Source organism: Excalfactoria chinensis, chromosome 1 (genome assembly GCF_039878825.1).
Source record: "Excalfactoria chinensis isolate bCotChi1 chromosome 1, bCotChi1.hap2, whole genome shotgun sequence".
Taxonomy (NCBI): Eukaryota; Metazoa; Chordata; class Aves; order Galliformes; family Phasianidae; genus Excalfactoria; species Excalfactoria chinensis.
This window is the reverse complement of record NC_092825.1, coordinates 68,146,766-68,168,411: the sequence shown is the minus strand read 5'-3', so window position 1 is coordinate 68,168,411 and position 21,646 is coordinate 68,146,766. Positions and strand designations below refer to the sequence as shown.

The 21,646-nt window shown below is 36.8% G+C and overlaps 1 protein-coding gene across 3 annotated transcripts in view; it reads right to left on the bottom strand.

Moving 5' to 3' along the window:
- The window catches only part of PPARA (peroxisome proliferator activated receptor alpha), a 276,741-nt gene that overhangs the window by 6,239 nt on the left and 248,856 nt on the right, over positions 1–21,646 (bottom strand). For all 3 annotated transcript variants that reach the window (XM_072333930.1, XM_072333939.1, XM_072333948.1), the window contains 5 exons: positions 10,469–10,713; positions 7,613–7,773; positions 6,088–6,226; positions 3,488–3,690; positions 1,333–1,780 (listed from right to left, as the gene is read on the bottom strand). In XM_072333930.1, the coding sequence (XP_072190031.1) occupies positions 1,333–1,780; positions 3,488–3,690; positions 6,088–6,226; positions 7,613–7,773; positions 10,469–10,676 (1,159 nt within the window). In that variant the 5' untranslated portion in view covers positions 10,677–10,713. The remainder of the gene's footprint in view (positions 1–1,332; positions 1,781–3,487; positions 3,691–6,087; positions 6,227–7,612; positions 7,774–10,468; positions 10,714–21,646) is intronic.

The following is a 21,646-nucleotide window of genomic DNA, read 5'->3' as shown; positions in this document are numbered from 1 at the left end:
GGAACAGGCTTAAAGTAAATTAACGAAAATGTAGTCTTAGCCCTCAGGTCAAAGCATTTTTAATGCCCACAGTTATTTGAGGAAAGAGTTCATAGTACTAAATACAACCCATGTTACTGAAGGAAAAAAAAAGAACAACAAACAAAAAAACCCACCCCTTCCACTCACAAAACTAAAAGAAGCATTCAGCCTAGGAATCCATTTCTATACTCTGCATGTCATGATAAAAGAATTCAAATGGTAGGTATAAGGGTTAAAAACACACACAGCTATTTCTAGAGCCTTTGTCAAGTTTGGGAGATCGAATCAAGACAAAAAAATATCTGGCTTTCACCCTTGGTTCCCATACATATTGCCATAGCATAAGTTATTGACAGGACGTAGAGAAGTACCTATTAAGGACGTTTCACGCTTTCCAGCATAGGGTCCCACTTGCAGCTACTTACAGTCCTATACTTAAACTCTCTGGATCAAACTTCTCCGTGAGAAGTATGAGGTCACAAGCTAAATTTGTTTCTTGCAAACTTCAGCTATTTCCAAGGAGGAGAAAAGAGAAGAATACCATTTTGCCTGCAAAGAACTCTCTTTACTTTTGAAAACTCAAAATATCAATATGGTGCGCAAAAGTAACTCAAGATTTGATGGGAACTTACTGTCTAAACTAGCTCTTGAAGCACTTGAAAGTCGACAGACTTTCTCTTCACTGTTAAGGATGCTGCCACAGGTAGTGAAATGTCTATGAGTATGGCAGCGTATAAAAAAAGCAGGCAACCATGCCATTGGAGCTGTCTTGGTCTTATTTCCCTTTTTCAAAATGCTTATGAATAGTTTTGTATTTAACCTTAAGTATGAATGTCTTTTCTGTAGGAAGGAATGGATAACATTTGTGTTCTTTCACTCACAAACAGTGAGCATAAAAAAACAAAGCCACACTCCCAGGTGCTATGAAATTATTTTTAAGGCACCATAAACTATTTTTTGGAATTAGCTAATTACGTTGGGTTTTGAAAATAAGTTGCAATACTAAAATCAAAATGCAGGACATGCATCAACAGCACTGCATTTGCACAGAACTCATTACATGATCCAATCAGCAAGTCAAAGCTGAGCAAAGCTATAGACTACCTCTGTCTCCAGTTTCATTACAAACTGCTTTTCTGTCCATTTTGTAAATGTAAATACTGCCCTTAAACATGAAAAAATAATAATCCCCCAAACGTCAAACAAAACCACACCAACACTCTTTACATTCCACTTTTAAAAATACAGAGTAATTAGAACCCTCTTCAGCTTTAGAATTATTGCCTTGAAGGATAAATATGTAGCGCTTACCTCCGCAGCAAATGATGGCAGCGACAAAAAGTGATATATCACTATCATCCAGTTCCAGTGCATTGAATTTCATTGCAAAATCAAATTTTGGCTCCATTATATCACAGAATGGCTTTCTCAGACTTTTTAGGAACTCTCGGGTTATAAAACCATTTCCATAGGCTACCAGCATCCCGTCTTTGTTCATTACAGATGCTAACATGGCAAAGATGGCTTCATAAACTCCATATTTCAGTAGCGTCACTTGATCATTCAAGTCAAGATTGGAGAAGCCAGGGATAGATTTAGCAAATTCAGTAAGTTCTGTGACAGTCTCTACAGATGTACACTGGCAGCAGTGGAAGATTCGAACTTCGGCTTCCTTATTCTGAATTCCATTGGCAACCAATTTTGCCACCAGCGTCTTCTCTGCCATGCACAAGGTATCCATATCATGTATAACAAACGGCTACAGAGAAAACAGTATTAATTCATTGATAAAATAAAAGCCATTAGTCACTGTTTTGCAAAAGAACTGAATTTGGATGGACCTTTTAATTTTCATAATAATCAGTTTTTAATCTATCAATAAACTTTTGAGTTCTTTCATATTATCTGCATAGAAAGAAACCATGTATTACAAAACTATGAACTGCAATGTTTACAAGCAGGTCTGCTCTTCAAACAACAAGGTAAAAAAAACAAAAGGTCAAAAGGTATGACGTATCTTCAATCTACTTTTACACAGAATGGTAGAATCACAGAGCCATTAGAGTTGGAATGGACCTCTGAAGGCCATCTAGTCCAACAAGTCACAAGAACGTGACCTGTTTATTACTCTTATGTTCATTACCAGATTTTCATAACTATGTCACAGCTGTTCTTCCATAGAAATTGTGCTCAACTTGCCAGCTACACACAGTAAGTCTAAATCATCACTGGAATCCCATAAGGATGTCAGATGACACTAAACTTCAGTCTTGATCACAGTCTTTTCCGTAAATAAAACTCCCTTCAATTAAAAAAGATATACATTACAATCTGATGAGGTACTGCCAAGGTCTTAGGAGCCAAATATAGAAATGACACCTCATCATCATGAAAAATGCTCATTTATGCTGCAATGAATTACAGTAGTGTCAAGAATTAGGATCTCCTGAAATCAAATACTGACGCACTGTTCAGAAATAGGTAAATTATTAATGTGTGTGTTTGGCTACACTAGACTATAATACACCAAATTCCATAGTTTAGAAGACAGCTCACTTACAATATTCATAACAACCTTGTTTTTGTTTTAACTGAAATTAGAATTTTTATTTTACTGCTGATTTTATCTTCTGTATCACATATAGAAGATACATCTTCATTGTCAAACATTGATTTCCTTGCCATATTCCATCACTTCTAGGAAAACTCTTCTCATTGTCAAAACAGCAGGGCTTTCACTACAATCTTGGATGTTGTGCAACTGCTAGGTAACTATTTCGCAATATCTGCTAATTAGTAATGAACAAAATACTGTATGTAAAAATTCATAGAGAATATTCACTACTTTTTTCAAGACCTAGGATGAATTATTCTGAAAGAAAATTAGACTGTTGAGCATACGTGTCCCTACAACCTTGCTTCTCCCTTTCAAAGTAGCCATACAGTTATGACCAAGAAGGCTGCATGAGGAAGTGTGTAGAACTCTAGAACTGAGTTCTTTCCTTTCCTACAATTAATACTGTTGGGATTGTAACAACAGTAATTCAGAGCTGCCGCATGTTCTAAAAAATAACAGTATCTAATCTGGTATCTGAGGCAGAAAAGCATTTGAAATTCCCTTCCCCCCCCAATTCCCTTTCAAAATCGGATATTAAATTCAAGCCATTTTCCTCACCAATACCTCGATGTATTCACCTTCAGATACCCATGTTGTTTTTTGATTAAGAGCTGATTCTCTTTCCATTACATATCTACTGTAATTTCGAGGTTTCTAAAACTATTATCCGCACAGTGTCTAAAACTATTAAAAGTGTTTATATTTAATATAGGGATTTCTTTTTGTATATTTCATTTCTGTATTAGCATGTGGCTCATTTTCTAAAAGATATGCTTAAGAATTTAACAAATTATTATATCACCTTATGTCCTTCTAGCTTTACTCTAAAGTTACATTAAAATTACTTACTGGATTGTTGTTAGTTTTCCCTGCTAGGATGACTCTGGCTTTAACCTTGTTCATGTTGAAGTTTTTCAGGTAAGCATCATGAATTCTTTTGGCGAGTGATTTAAGATCTGCCATTTCTGAATCTTCTATATAATTTTCACCCGTTAGAATTTCTGCTTTCAACTTGGCCTTCTCAGACCTCGGCATTCGTCCAAAACGTATTGCTGATAGGAAGACAAAATTGTTTGTTTGTTTGTTTGTTTTTCAAAAAGTTATATAAAAACCTGTGCCTTTTCCCATTGCTGAATAGACAGCAAGATTTTCCATTCAGAAAAACCAAGGTAGGAGTAGCATACTTACTATGATAAACTCATGAGTGAAATAGTTCTTTCCAGCACAGACGATGACTGAGACCTGACTGATGAAACTCATCAAGTCAGTACACTAAACTGAAGGTAATTAGACATTTTAGAACACAGACTGATATCTGCAATGACGTAGAAAGCATGCCTTTTTCCTTCTACACTACCTCAATAGTTATTCTTTCCTTACTGTGTCTTATAACACCTAAATTGAGACTCAAAGTCTACCACGGGAATTCTAAAACAATTCAGTGAGGAAAGTTATGTCAGGAGCTTGGCAGAGAGCACATGTGCTGGCTGGAAAGCTGCCTGGGGAATTACTCTGCAGGGAGATGGGCCCAAATTCCATTGCTGATTCTGAACCTGCTAGGGCTTCAGCTATTTATGCACTGGATGTTTGCTCAGTTCAACTTATCTGTACTGTCCAGTGAGAACAGAACTGATCAGAGGCCCACATTTATGCTCAAAGCTCGCTCAACAAAACTTCTTACTAGTCCCCTTATTAGCTCACTAAGATTGGATACAATAAGAGTAGAGTCTGAGTATCCAATCTAGTTTTTAGGAGATTCTTTTGAGAGGCAGTTTGAAACCTCAATGGAGGTAGAAGTCTCTTGCTTCTTGGGTGACTGTTCTTGCCACTTAACAATAGAATAAAAAGCATGTTTCACATACTTCTTCAGTTTCATCCAAAACTTAAAGGAACTCCATTTTACATGGAGTCCTGCACTTTGATAGTGGAAAGTTTTGAAATTGCTTGCATGGTTGGTGACTCTTGTCTCATTTCAGTAGGTAACCAGTGGGAGGACAGAACCTCGCTGCTTTGACTGAGCAATTCCAAGCTTGTGCAGAATTAGCCCTTAAACATGCCAAGGAATGTTCTCATGATATAAGGTGATATGGGGCATGATCTGCAGCGTTGTTTTGGACTTCAGTGGAAGGTCTGCTCTGAATCTGGCCATGAAACTATCAGAAAAGTGGAAGAATCTCTCTCTTAAAGCAAAACTTGTACTGTGAAAGTCAATGCTGTTAACCTAATCAAGGTTTGTTTCCTGAGAAGGATGGCCTGCACTCTAGCAGTTTTTTCCCTCCTTTTCGGCCTCCAATATGTTTGCCCCAGTGAAACTGCTGCTTCCTTCAGCTGGAGCACAGGTACCCACAGGGAAATCGTTTCAACTGAGGACTAACCCCTGTTGGCCAGCACAGCTCTCTGCTCAGTTCCTGCTCCTGAGATGTTACTTTGATAGCTGGCACGTTCTTCCCAAGTCACACAGAGACTATACACCCACTCACAGTGCATTTTAGTATCAGTCATGGTTCCTCACAAAGGAGCCAGACTTCCCCAGAACCAGAAAGTTAACATTCCCAGTGTCACTTCCTAGGGCTCCAGACTACACTGCCATAGGCAGCTTCCTCAGCCAGGTGGTCACGCCAGCTATCTTGATGGCATTGTTTCCTTAGAAAGTTTGTCTTCCAACCCACAGCTTTTCACATAGCCCAGCAACTTACTCTCAGATCACACCTGCTCCCAAGTTCAGCCTCTGATTTACGTAGGGAAAGCAAACTGCTGTCATTTGGACATGTAAAATATTCTTTCTTGTGGCTTTGCCTCTCCCTCCCTTATCTTCTCCCCTCTTTACCAAAGTTGCTTAGCAAGCTACATACTGTACATAAAACTGCCTTGTGGGGTTGAAATTGGCCTGTAAGCCACAGACTTACCAGCCCTATATTAAGTCATTAACACAAACAATAACATAATTTTTAAACTGTATACCTAAATGCTTTAATTTTTTACCATTCCATTTAGCAAGCAACCTACCAGATACCTGCTCCACAATCAGCACACATGGTCAGCAACCTCCCCATCTTCCCAAACCATCCCAAGCCTACAAAATATTGGAACCTGGTCTTCTACAGATTTCTGTCCTATGCCTTTCTCTCTCACAATGAAGTAGTTCTCCTGCTCCTCTGAACTACTAAATTCATTCTGAACAAACTAAATTCACCATCACATGGACAAGCAGACAATTCACACAACTGTATAAAGTTCATAAGTGTATGTTTGGCAGGTGTTTATCAATTATTTCAACTAGTCATGAGAGAAACTGTTCTCCCCTCACCCCCCATCCCCCGCCACAATCTATACTGAAAAAAATATGAAGTTCAACTCATATATGAAGGTAGAAAAGTTTTCCAAATGCTTGCTTCCAGAAGCAGATCCTGGGTAGAAACAAGCAAATTATTAAGGGCACTCTTACCTACCATTATGTGACATTCCAACTGAAAGGCACTTTTGAAAACGACAGTATTGGCACTTATTACGATTTTTTTTCTGAATTTTGCAATTGCGATCGCATTTATCATAGATGAGTTTTAATCGGATTGTTCTCCTAAAGAAACCCTGTAAGAAGTTTGAAAAAACAACATGGAACGTTAAAGAGCTGCTGACTACTCAACTTTAAGCTTGTATGTCATTTTTTATTGTTTACTGATATCATAAGCGAAACAATGTGAGAAGCGTAACCTGCACAAAGGTATAAATTCCCTGCTCTATGCAGTGAAGTGTGTGTATGAAGTCGTGTACAGAATGGAAACCAGGAAAGGAGAGATAGTTTTCAGCCCCCTTACTTGTGAGAGAACTGAGAGCTTTGAGTACCGGAGTAAATTCGCTATTAAGGATCGTGTAAAACAGCCACAATTCCCTTTTGTATCTATTTTCTCAGTGCCTGACAGAAACAACCTTCATCATTCACGTGTGTAAGTCACACAGCACACAGAATGAGCACATTTCTATTCAGCAAATGTGAGGGGTATTACAATGCAGCACAGCATGTTGAAAGAGCCAAGAACACAAAATAGGCATTACAGAAAAGCCTATAACCCATCAGATCTTACCACAATGTCCTGATATTGCAATGTAACACCAGGCTCATACTAAGAAGTAATTAAAGGGTTAGCAAAGCTTTTTAAAGTCATTGCAACATTTTGCTTCACATGACATAGTAACAGATAGCATTTAGGAGGAGCATAATCACCAGAGGTGATTATGGACTTGCTCTCCATGACCTCAATGTCTAATAGAGTTTCTAGTATTATTCCATAAGATTTATATAGGAAATATCACCTGACATGGAGCAGGAGAGAAAATGGTACATATAAAATTATTTCTCTCACCTTACATTGTAATTTAGAAGAAAAAAAATATACCCAAAACTGAAACATGAGAAAGAAAAGAATCTTACAGTTCTTGGGCCATACAATTCCCAAAGATCATACGTTAATGATAACACTAATTCGCCTCAAATGTGTGCACAGGCTCCAAAACTACTAGAGGTACGATACTAAGTGATCCAAGCTGAACAGGATGGTGATGAGGTATTTGGGATTTATTAGTGTTGTAATGGAAATGTAACAAACTCACATGCTTCTCACAGCTGTACTCCCAACACAAATAAAACACTAGTGGAGCAAAGTAGGCTTTGATTTTTGGCCATGGTTTAGTGCTTTAAGTTGTTTTAGTTATTTAACTAACTAACCAGTTCCACAAAAGCAGCATTAAAATTTTCATTGTGAATTGCCTCTGCTTGATGAAGGTCTGGAATTGCGTTAAGGTATCCAGTTGCAGTAACTGAACAAACTATTTCCCAAGGAAGATCACAGATGTATTTATTAAATAGTTTCAATGGCTAAAATTATATTAATTAATCATTTACGAAACAAATGTTTATATAACCCTGTAAATAAAGTGACATGATCTAGGCTCTTAAAAAGAAAATTATGACTGTACCTTACAACCTTCACAAGCATGTACTCCGTAATGGTAGCCTGAGGCTTTATCCCCACAAATTCTACATTCAATGTTTAATGCTCCACTGGGTGATTCATCTATGCTACCTGGAGCTGTGGCAAAATTAATGGATGAAGGACTGGATGCTGGTGAAAGGGTGTCTAAAAGAAAAAGGAACACTTCATAATTACTATGCTAAACCAACAACAACAACAACAACAACAACAAAGAGCTTATTTGAAAATAATAATAATAATAGTGAGTCAGTAGTGAATAATCATAGCCATTAAGTGAATTTGGCAGTAAGTGTTTGAAAAATAATTCCTATTTATTATACTAGCAGAAACACAAACAGAACACAGGGCATACCTTGCTAATTTCAATGAGAAATACAATGCCAGTTGACAAAAAAGCCTTACTGAAGTAACTCTAACAACAAGAACTAGAAGGCAAACAATGGTTCCTCAAGATTCTCCAAGTATACTATGCACAAAATGAGAGAAAACTAAGCTTTTTTGGATTTTCCTGCATCCCATTTTTAACTCTGAATTTTTCTGGTTTTTATCTGTTGGATGTGAATATGAAACTGTTTAATTCCCCAACTTAAAATAAGTAAGTAAGAAGTACTCAACTAATATGTCACTCAAATGTGTGTGTAACTGCCTTCATTAATAATGTAAATATGAAACCAAGAAACAACATTCAACACGTATCTTCTACTCAAGACAAACAGCACGAACTATGACAGGAGGGGATAAAAACAACTGACCCAATCAAGAACATAGACTTCCCTCTTGCTTCAAGTTTGTATTACAATGGCCACTCAACCTGTCAATCGCTCTTTCCAGAAAGGTTATTAAGAGCTCATCTTGCTTTTACGTTTCCATCTCCTGTGCCATACTGTTTAGAATGATATCTATTACTATAGTATGACAAGGGACATATTCCTAGCTCAAGCTGAATTAGCCCAGCATTTGAAGATAACACTTACAAATCCCACTAATCTCAGAAGAGTTACTCGTAGTTTTAAACAGTGATCTTAACTGAGACCTAAAAAGCAGTCACACACATTCATTTTCTAAAGAAAGTATTTTCTTAAAGCAAAAACATATTCTTTCACTGAAAACAGATATTAAAAGGAAGGTAAATGCACTTCTGAGATATCCAAGCAATAAAAGCTTTGATCAAATATTTTACCTTTTGGATATAATAGGAAAATAAATCTCTGGAATGTTGTAAAATGAAATAAACTCTCAATTTTATTAGTAGATGAACATGTTGCAGAACCAACACCTTCCAGCTTTAATTATTTCAATTAATATTTCCAGCTCGTTTGAGGAAAATATTTTCTGAGGCCAGAATTTCTTTTATCTTCCATCTTGCAACTTGTACCACAAGACTTCAGCAAATTAATGGGTGTGTTATTTTAACAGAAAGATTAAGAAACACTTATGAATGTAGGTCAGCAAGTATGACACTGGAAAAAAACACTGGCACAGAACTCGGACTGCACTGCCAGCACTGCCAAGCCCACAGGCAGAGTCATCAACAACAGCCTAAAACACAGGATTTTTTTTTTTTAACATGTAATTTTCATTTCTTTTTACTTATGTCACAGAAATTGAGCTTTAAAAGATCATGTTTTCCATCTTCTCTAACAGAAAAACTAGGATCTTCCATCATGAACGCTGAATACTGAAAATAAGAAGGTGACAGTAGAAACTGATCCAAATTACCATAGGATTTGCACGCACAAACAAATAATTGTAAAAAAAAAAAACAAAAACACAACAACTTCATGTCTTAGAAGAGCTACATTATAAAGCTGGTACATCAAAACTTTTCCTGTATAAGGCATATTTCTAATTGTGAAAGTCTGCAACTGCAAGGGATACAAACCATATTTTGGACAAACATTACTTTGGGCAACAGTGCTGAGGGGCAGCCCTCCTTGCGCCTTCCAAAATTCACACTATGCATTTCAACCACCTGTAGCACAGATGCTCACCTCAGCTTTGTTAGTGCAATTTTTATAAAATGAAGTAGTGATCTAGTGACGGCCTGAAATCAATTCGTAGTTAAAAAACAAATAAATACACACATAAACAAAAGAAAAAGAGAGCATAAAGCAATGAGAAAGTTAATCATAAACTGAATGTTAAAACAGCCCTACCACTAAAAGGTTTGCAAAACCACAGTTTCAGAAGGAATGCTTTATTGATATAATTGGAGTGCCCTGTTACAATTCAGTGACTTTCAGTTTGATCTCCCAAACCAAGTCTCACACAAAAATGTTCTGCCTAACAACTAAGTGCTATATCAGCTCTCTCCGATTTGTTACTTCTACCAGAATAGAAACCCTTAGTTGACCGATGCTGCTCTTGAGAAGGGAGACAAAAACAGTAATTTAAAAACACCAGCACATTAAAATACAGTGGAATTCTAGGAGTGCTTTTCGGGGTTAGATCCTCAGTGCATATTTCATAATACATTTCAAATTCATATAGCCTGAAGAAACTAAAGAAAGGGGGATTATTTTTAGCACAATATTTTGACTTGCTGTATGACTAAACTACATAACTTCTTTGCTAGTAATTTTTTAAGAATTAATTTGAAAAAGAAGGCACTGAAACTTAATAACTTAAATTATTAAGTATTAAGATAACTTAAAAACCAGCAACTTTATGTTACAATCTAGTAAATTAATTATACCCTTAAGTATTTTAAGGCAAATCTATAATCAGCTTATATGATTTTAGTGTCATTTAGTCACAAACAATAATTATTACATTAAAATGGCTTTCATTCCTATCACTTCGTATTTATAAAAGAAAGCTTTATGGTAACCTTTCTTACCTGTTATAACTGATCCATCTGATCCTGGACCATTTCCCAGTGATTGGAACTCTGTTAAACTTAAAGCTCCAGAGCTATCATCACCCAGAGACTGAGAAATGTCTTGAATGTTCTCCATATCTTGTAGAAACTCTCCAGATAAAGGACTACCTATGTCATCCTCCTCCAGGGGAGTAAGTGGATAGAGCTGGTTTTCAGTGTCCACCATTTTGGCCAAGTAGAGCAGTCACTTAAACTCCTTTATGCTGGAGAAAAAAAAAAGTTAAAAAAAAATATAGATATGTATCAGCACATACAAATTCAGAAATGTATATATATGTAAATATATATTTCCATTTGATTCTGTTACACACAGTACATTGGATAAATGAGTTCTGATCTGATAATGATAATGAAATATTATACAGAATTCTCTTTTTCCAGAAGGCTTATGCAGTGTGAATCTCTGGCAGGTCAGGAAGAAAAAGTCCACACAATATTTCAGTATAAGGAAAATATGTGACAAAATGAATTTGTAGATGTTGTTTTCTCTATTTTGTAGTTAAAGGTTACATACGAATTGTGTTTCTATAGTGGGTATTATGCACTTCCCACCGAAGTTAACTGAAAAATAACAAGTATCAATATGTGTGCATAACACGTTAGAGTACTCCTTTCTCACCTTAGCAAGAGCAGGTTTAGGTATGCTGATTGGGTCCTCTGTTCTCACCTCTTAAATTTGTTCTCATGACACTGAGAGAACAAAGTACTGCCATTTACAATACATCTTTACAGATGCTAGCAAAACTAATAGTTTTTGTCCTACTTAAGTCAATGAACTTACATCTTCAGCAAGAATGTTCCAGCATATGCAATCCAACATACTTAGAATTCCTAGAGTAAGCTTTATTTCCCACAATGAAATAAGTTTTCAAAGTTGCCTTCCAAACTCACCAACAGTGTCATCAACTTTGAGCAACATCACAGAATCCTAAGAAAATTTCAATTATTCTTCTATTGCCTTATTGGGTGTTGAATTAATAAATGCACTGCAGAATTAATTAATGCTGCTCCTGCTGCCAAGATACACTTCTGCTAAAAGAAACTAATTTATAGACTGAGCAGCTAACACTTGTCTACACACACAAACACGTACTGATGCATTCAATGATTTTGTGCTGGCTTTCAGAGAAGCTTTGGCTGTTCCCATGGTTGCCACTCAGTGCTGACTTTTGCAAAGAACCATATTTTTGCTGCCATTTACCATAGAGCATGAAGCATGAAGCTGCCAAAAACTGGCTATGTAGGGATATGCAAATACCCCTTTTTCAATTAAAGTGCTAGCTTATGATAAAAGCAAGCAACCAAAAATTAAATCAAAAACAACCCAACCTTCCTTGATGTTATTTAAACTTTCAGATAGAACTAGTTTGGTTTCAGTGACACTGAATGCTTCATATTAAGAAATCACAGAATCACAGAATGACTTGGGTTGGAAGGGACATTAAGAATCATGAAGCTCCAACCCCCCTGCCTGGCAGGGCCACCAAACTTCCATGTTTACTAGATCAGGTTGCCCAGGGCCCCATCCAACCTGGCCTTGAACACCTCCAGGGCATCCACAGCCTCCCTGGGCAGCCTGTCCCAGGACCTCACCACTTTCCTAGTAAAGAACTTCCACTAACATCCAATCAAATCAATCCATGTATCTGATAATCTGTAAATGACAGACTCATCCTATTTGCGTAGGGTATTTATTCAGGACAAAAACTCATGATTTTTTGGCTATATAACTGACCAAAAGATTACAGTTATGAGTGATACAAATAGGTTACTATTGCTTTACATATTAAAGAGGAAAGACAGCCATCACTTGTATTTGGTTGTATAAAAAAAAATCTGAAATTTTAGACAAGCACGATCCCTACAATCAAGCCTTTTCTCCCCATGTTGATGGCAAAAGTCTGCCTTTGATTATGTTTGTGTAACTTCACAAGGTACTATTGCACAGGTGGTATAACTGGGGCAAAAATGATCTACTCTACAGAAGAGTAAGAGTTATGCTTTCTACAACCTGCAATGAACATGCAATTTTTAAGTGCATTACCTTTCAAGCGCACTTAGCAGTATGCACTCCTACTTTATGCTATTTCATGGAAAACCAATGGTGCATATGTATTGTTCCTATGGTGTTTCCCGATGTACTCATTACATGATATTAAGGCAAAAAAAAAAAACAACAAAAAACCCACACCCAAATCTGTATCACTTAATAAGGCTTTCTATCTCACATTCCACTTCCTTCTTAGCATTGACCGGCCAATCAATGTTATTTTAAATATATACAGTAGACTTGTCAGAACTTTCCTCTGATTTTCTAGAGTTCCAACATTTTTAAAAGTAATACCCAACGTCTACAGAAGTACAGCCAGTATACCATTAGCCATTACTCATGTATCCAACTTGATACATTAATTACTCAGAACATCCTACCAGACTGCCAGCAATGTAACAGAATATTTATCAGCAAGGCAGTGATTTTCATGTGTATCTCAACCTCAAGAGAATCCAAGCAGCAATGGTTGAGATGCCCAATAATTTTAGAACAGAACAGGACATCACAATGGAAAACAATAACTCCTACCACATAGAGTACTGAACTGTAATTGCTATCCACTACATACAGTACAGAACTTCCATAATTTGAAACTATTTAGTAAAATCAATTCCAGATGTCACTTTTGAAGCTCAACAGATGTCCTTTCTCCAGGAATTGTCTTTGTTTCTCTTGTAAATTCTACTGGCATGTAACCTGACAAATACCTACATTTGATACTTAATAGGCTGAGAGAGGATATAACATTTAAATTAAAACTGTAGTAACACACATCATGACCATAACTAATGCTGAAAAATAATAAAAATGATATGAATGATGACAAAATAAAACTTTCTTCTTAAAGATACTAAAAAATTATCCTCATACTTCAGGAATACATGAAAATACCACAGAGTATTGTACGTTATCTGAGAAAGATTTTATAGCTGAACAGTCTGCATGGATTCAGAACAAGGCTTTCAAACTCATGAAGACTACTGCAAAATAACTTTGGAGATGTAGAGGCCGTTACATAGCACTAATTTCACAACAAATGAAAAAGAAGCGACTGCAAACCTTTCTGTTAATCATCATTTGTTAATCTCTACCAACCTTCTATTGTAAATGTGTTTGTACAATGCTCTAGTAAGGCAGCGTGAACTAGCTCTTGAAAACCAAGAGCTGTAGGTTGTTATTAGGTATCTATCTAGCGAAGTCCTAAACAGGTGCCTCCAGCATTATATTACACACCTTACTCTTCCCAGATGAAACTGGATTATACTCCAATTGAGAAATGAGGAATCACTTTTATGTATTTTACTTGCAAAAATAAAAGCTAAATAACTATCTCTTTGCTTTTCATTATGAGGGAAAGGAGTAAAGAAATCTTGCTGTACGTAATTTTTATAATGGGAGAATAACAGCAACTGTTCTCTGGCAATCCAAAAAGGGACTACCTAATTTGCCTCCCCAAGGAGCCATCAACAGAAAGGGAAGTTTGCCAGAGAATTTGATCAGCACTGTTCTGTTGGTGTGCTCAGTCTAGCACAGACACATTACCTTCCTCTGCAGACATCATATATATACTTTGCCTGAATATTGCTGGGGAAGTTTCGGGAAGCACAGGGCTTTGCATAGCTCAGCATTACTCTCTGCTCCTCACTGAACCACAACCACCTCTGCAAGTGCTGTTTATTAGCCTACCACAAATATTTTTAAAAGATTAAGTGAATATTGAAGTTCAACTTTCAGTAACATCGACATTGTTTGATTAAACGCTTGATATCTGAACTCTGAACATGGCAATAGCTCTTTCAGCAGTACAATCAGTTTTGCCCAAATTGCATCATACTTATCCACTTTTACAGTAAATATTTAAAATTCACCAGCCTATTTAGCTGGATTTGTATAACAAACTAACAGCTAGTGAAGTATAAACAAAGTACTTTTGTTTTTAACTATTAAATGACATACCCTTTTGTACTTTCAAATATTACTTGTAAATTACTGCTGCTTAATCATTACTGCTTGTGTCAATGGTTAACTAGCTACCTTAGCAAGCACAGCTATTACATAACCATTGCTGAAAACTGCCAAAACACACTAAATCTTTCCACTACTGAAAAATTCTATGCATTTCTAAATCCTTTTTTTCAGAAGCACCTATACAAAACCTTAATCCAAATCATCTAGCATGTATGCAATAAGCCCCTTGCCTTTTGTATTCTCTGTATCTTGCGCACGTTCACACATGCACATGCTTGCATTGGCAGGTTGCATTTAATACACAAGGATACTGTTCACATGAAAATAAAGTCTCTAAAATAAAGTGAGTAGTGAGTATGAAGATTATATGAATGATATTCTCAATGTGTATTTTGCTCTGCAAGTAAAGCTATACATGCTAAAAGATGGTGGTAGCTGCGGAGTCTACACACACGTCTGTACGAGCCAATATTTATTCTTAAGACTTCAGAAAATCCTGTGCCACAGAGACATTGACAGAGTTTTCTCAGTTCCCTACACAACATCAGTTCTCATGCCCACATACAAACACACGCACAAAGTCAACTGAAAACAAGATGGTACGACACAGAAAAATGAGAACACAATTTCATGCAATTATGGCTTTAAAGATACACAGGTTTGACTAGCACTTTCTCACAGTCTGGTATCTCTGAACTGTGCCTGTTTTATGAAGATGACCCTCTCCCACCACCACACTGCAAATACCCAGTGAGTAACTTACCTCCAACTTGAGGTGGATTTTAAAGAAATCAGTCAGATTATCAAAGAAAAACGCCCACTCATGCAGAAACCCACTTTTTTTGCTTCATTTTTGGAAAGGGGCGGTGGGAAGGCCTTGTCATTCCACATTTAATACCTGCACACTAGGGGCAATCCCTGTAAGGAGACCGATCTTTGAATTGCAAAGGTCTCTGAGAAACAGTAACAAAGTCTGGATTAACTGCATAAACAAATTGATCGCGTAAAGGGCTTGCTTGCAAATACCAAGGTTAAAGTTGAAATGACCATTACCTTTAGGTCACTCTCAGAATGTTGAGGTTGAACATGAAACATTTAGAACTAGGGGGTGCAGATAGATGCTTTAGAAAGCTTAGGTGAATAGAAAGAACCTGAATGAATAAATAAACTGCAGGCTATTTCCAATATTCTGCTTAAACACATAAAAATGGTCAACTGGAAATAAAGCTGGGCAACTAAAACACAAAGTCTAATCTCCTATTGAGGAAGAAACACAAGCTTTCTCCTTTATCCTCGGATAGCTTTATTACTTTGTGACCTTTCACACCAGCAATGTTTTGTATATTTCAAAGCTTTAGGAACCTAAGTCAAAGAAAATTTACACTGAATGAGATGAAAATTTTAGCTGTGCTACATCTTCATCAAGGCTGCCAGCTGGATGCATGCACATACACACAAACTGAAAAACTGTGGGTTTTTTTTCCCCTTTACACAGCTGTACTCCAAGATACCATACACAACTTGTAGGTATCCTTGCCTTTAAAACAAATCAAAAATCACATACCCTAATTTTCAAAGATTACACAGAACTTGAAAGGTTGAGCTCTTAAAAATTACAAAATTAAGAAGTTTATGCAACCTTAACTATTTTTAGGCACTATGACAGAACGTTAATGTATACTGCACTGTGCTCTTTCCCTAGATTGTTTCCCCTATAACTGGGCAGTGCATTAAGCAAAAGTGGAATCACAGCTTGTATGACAGCCCAGTCTGTATTAGCCTGCAGCAGGAAAAATGCTGTCCATTTTTTGTTAAGAATACTCTTTGCCTAAGAAAACTGGGAGAAAAGAGGGAGAAAATAAAATTCTCTTTCCCAGAATCAGAAGTGTTTGCAGAAACAGAGGAACACTAGAGTTTCTTGAAGGAAAGATACAGGCCACAGAATCCACCAGCTTACATGAAGTGTGATGAAATGGTGAGTTTTAACTACTTCCCCGAAGAGGCTTCTCTAATCGCATTAAGAGATGAAGAGATACCACACTTCTTATCTCACACTGAATGTATTGTTAAAATTCTGACAATCTGCAAGATGGGAATATTGGTTTGTTTTCATATTACTGAACCAAAGCCCAGCAGAACTTACTAAGCCTGTAGGTAATAATTCTTGGGTCCTAGGCTTTTCTGTCCTGTTGGATTTTAAAAGACATAATCCAGAAAGAGAGAAGAAAGGCAAGATTTTCATACTGAAAATCACCAGTGCTTTTCCAAACATAAATAATTGGTCAGCACCATAAGGAAGCACTTGTAAAGACAGGATTAAAACATGAATTAACGTGCTGCACAAGTAAATCAACAGTAAGAAGATGCATACGAACACTGCTGACTAATGACAGGTCAGGTGTGAACAGTATAATGTATGACAGACTATACATTGCACTAAACAGAAGCACTCTTTGACTAGATGTACTGTGTCACATTGTCAGGGGAATACACAATCCTTCTGTGTTGCAGCACCAACTATTAGCCCACCACAAGTGGGAGAAAATTACTGAGAAGGCCAATGTGGCTTATTTAGGCAAAGTGATAGGATTTTAAAACCAAATGACATAAGCAGAACAGATGTTTTCCAGCTATTTGGAAAGGTACAGCAATGTTCTTTAACTGCATAACATTCAAAGACACAGTTCAAAGTGCAACATTTGCAGCAATATCATAACCTATGAAGACCAAATAACCTCAAACACACAATGGAAATGATTGCTCAGCTATGAAAATTCAGACAGACCCTACATAGAAACAGACAGAAAAAGATGGGGGAAAAAAGCGAATAATCAGCAATGGAAAAAAAAACAAAAAAACAAAAACAACAGACACAGACTGAAAAAAATCAGAGGCCAATGACATAATCATTAATGGTCAGTATGCAATTACTCTGCATTTACTGAGCCAAACTCAATTCCTGCTGGCACATCCCTGCAATCTCTTCCCAAGATGTAGCAGCAGAAAGTAGAAGCTCCTATTTACAGGTCCTAGATCTCCAAAGTGGAGTTTCACTGCCTAGATTATATTGAAGAAAGATAAATGTCTCTGAACAAGGCCACTCATCCACTTCTAAATACAAGATTTCTGCTTTAAAACTATTCAGATGCAATCTATAACTTCATGCTCATATACTGATAATTTCATCTGATATTTTTAACTACATAACACATTCATTACACACGTATAAGTAGTTATATAACTATGTAAGTTGTTCTGTCAAGATTGCTTTTCAACCAGCAACGGAACAGCAGCAACACCGCATAGGAGGTAAGTATTTATTCCAAACTGAATACCCTCTAACATTAACACAACTGAAGCAATTACTAACGGAGAAGAAAAATTATAAAAGCAGAAATCAATTTGCAGTAGACAGACATAAGAGAGGTATTCACCTTACTTAATGGCAAGCACCCCCCACACACATCCAAGCCAAGCGAAACACAATGGATTTTCCAGTGTGTGACTGATTGGTCTTTGAGGCCACAATCACACATTTTCAGAGTTCTTCAATCAGATCATTTCCCTGTTCCAGTTCTGTGTTTGATCCACAACATTAGACTAGTCAGCCTCTAACAGACAGATCTGGACTTACGATATGAAGAAATACCACAGTTCTACGTTATTAGCATGATGGGATCCAAAGTCTGTCTTTAAATCAGTCACTGCAAACCGCTTGAACAACAGGAGCCAGTTTTGACTTCGTCAGCAATGGGACATCAAGGTTTTGCAATCTTGCCTTCAGGCTCCAGAGACAAGACTTACAGGTCTATTGCCTCAAGTCTACATTTATCTGAAGCCATGCTTGCTTTTTTCCACATAAATAGACATCAGATGTAACAAATAATACAGGTACTCATGGTTGCATCCAGGCCCTTCTGATAAAAGAAGAATTCTGTTTTACTTTGCTCACTGCTGTAAGGAATGGAGATCATATTGTTGCTTGAACTGATATGAAGCTCAAATAGTTTCAAGTCTGCATGCATGTATGGAATAACAATATGATAATCAGAGAGCTTTTCTTTTGTCCTCTAGATATAAACTATTAACTCAGTTATTTCTGTATTTGGAATAGAAAGATCAGAGCTATTTCCACATGGACATTTCTGATTTTTTCCCTCTTCTGCAGTTATCCACGTTGTGATTCCACTTTAATATCAAATAATGACCTATGACACATGGTCGATAATTGCTTAATATTAGATTAGGGCTGCTCCAAAAGTAATGTCCCCTAATTAATTGTTAGTCTACAATATCAGAAGTGGATGTTGGTGGTAGAGGCAATATTTCTTACTGACAATACTCCATTATATTTTGTTGCTGTGCAACAGACGATTCCAAGGTTCTATCCTTTAGAACAAGCTCCTGTGAAGAAAGGCTGAGAGAGCTGGGGCTCCAGGGAGACCTAATAGCTGCCTTTTAGTATCTAAAGGGAGTGCTCTAAGAAAAAAGGGGACAGACTCTTTAGCACTGTCTATTGTGACAGGACAAGGAAAACAGTTTTAAACAGAAAGAGAGGAGATTTAGACTGGATATAGGGAATTCTTTGTTTGTTTGTAAGATAAGGGTAGTGGAGCACTGGAACACATTGCCCAGAGGTATGGTGGAGGCTCATCCCCAGAGATGTCAGGCTGGATGGGGCTCTGCGCAAACCGATCTAGTTGTAGATGTCCCTGCTTATTATAGGGGAGTTTGACTATCTCATGTTTAAAGGTCCCTTTGAGCTCAAATGATTCCACAATTCTATCATTCTATGACAGATGGCAGCAGAGGGGCAGTCTTGACAAAATGGTGTTTGGCATGGAATGCATACGAAGCAGAGGTCTATCAGCAAATTCCTCCATGCAGAAAAAAAGGCACCCATTGACATTCACTGGTGCTTCCTGAACATCTATGGAGACCAAATGGCAAATGTTAACACAGTGAAGAAGTGGGTGGTGTGTTTCAGCAAGGGCAACAGTGATCTGAAAGACAAGCCATGTTTCAGACAGCCGTGTGCAGCTGTCACACCACAAAACGAAGAGCTCTTGTTCATCACTGGCAGAAACGTACAGCTAGTGGTAGTGAATATGTTGAAAAATAGTATTTTGGAGAAGAGAATTTGCTCTGTCAAATAGTGTTATTGTGCTCTTTGTAGCTGTTGCAGTTTCCATGGGAATAAATAGGAGGCATTACTTTCAGAGCAACCTATACAGAATAGGCACATTATAACTAGCATTTCAAAAACAGACAACACCTGACAAGACAACAGTATGTGGGAAGATTATTCAGTTTACAATGTTAGTTAATTATGTATATAAAGCAAATATTCAGTTCAGTTACTAAAATCCAGTATTTTGAGACATAAATACAGACGAGTTAACTTTTTTCAACAAGATACTCAAAAAAACAACAAGAATTTGCATCAATTAACCTACAGCAACAACTAACCGTTATGCTATAGTGTAGTTGGTGTACCAGTGCACTCTGATACGTGCTCTCTTTCAAGTTCAAACACAGTTCCCGATGTACTTCTAACAGCCCACCGCAGTTTCTAATAAAAACTCCACTGTTATATATACTTCTATGCTTGCAATACACTCTACCTTTTTTTTTTCTTTTCCTCTTTCCAGATAATCTCTAGATTTATTCTTTAGTCAATGCTGTATGAATGTCCATATCTCTTCAGGTCACTGTTACATTCCACTCATATCATTCCATACTTGAGCGAGATTCAAATAATTACATGTGTTAATCATAGCTGCTGTAGCAATTTGCTCTTCAAACTTTCACAGATTCTAAATCATCCATGACAGCATCGTGAAGGTAATGCAGCTCAAACAACTTAGTGCTTTGCACAAATATGCTTTTTGTGTTTGCCAAACACTTACATCTGAAGGCCACAACAACCAAAAATATGTACTGTTTAAGAGGCCATTTTCTATACATGTACATTAAAATCTAGGATTTGATTTATGATTGATATTTGAACCAATCTAAGGTCACATTCAGACAAACGTGGTGTTTATGCATTTGCTATTTGATCCAAGAACAAGGTCACATTCGCTCAAATGTGTCCTCCGACTACCTGCTGTATTTTTATTATCCCGTTAGTGAACTGAAAGCTCCCTGATTTTTCCCCATCTGTCCCAGAACTCCTTATCTATCTTTGTGATACTGTCTGACAAGATAATTACCTAAGCCAACTGTTTGAACCAATTCACAGTTCAGGTCACCTTATGTATACTATGTCCACTATTAAAATAACTTGAACAAAACAACAACAACAAAAAAAGATTGTGATTTATGAACTACGTGAATTTATTAGATGCCTTAAACTATTTTCAGTGCTCATTTCTAAAAGAAAATAATATATAATACCAAGGTTTAATGTTCAAGTCAAGGTCTGTTTCTGTGCGTACAGCATTTACAAACAGCCTACACATCTGTCCTAACTTGCTCCTCACTGGAAACCTGATCCTCGAGACTAAATTGAAATGTTGCAATTGTTTCCTTGCACGTGTGAGTAATGCATCTTACATTATGCAAAGTGACTTCTCAACGATACTCTAACCATGCTCTGACATTCTACAGCAACGTCATTTGCTGGAGGATAAAGATATACAAGAGTAAGAGGCAAATACAAATTGCATTTTAACGTGGTGACTAAATGGTTATCTTCAATATAATCAGGTTTTGAGTAAATAAAATGTAAGCCTCGTGCTAAGTCTCCTGCAAAGTACATTTTTACTACATGTGGTAAAAATAAACTTCAGAAGGTTAAAAATTAAAGACATCTGTGCAAAAAAATTGTCAATTGAAATTATAATCTAACACATACAGAGGCAGTGCCAGGCAAGTTTCTTGGTTGTTTTCCATTACACTTACTGATGATACTGTAATATAAACATTTATAATTCAGAATTTTTACTTGTTCGTGTACTTGATTAAAAACAAAGCAAAAAACATCACACGACTGTCCCGTTCAGAAAGATGTCACTTTCAAAAGCAAAGACGTCTAGTAGCTCCTGCTAACAAATGAGATGCTTTAGACAAAATATTTATAAATAGAAATTAAAATCAATTGTCGTTAGTTT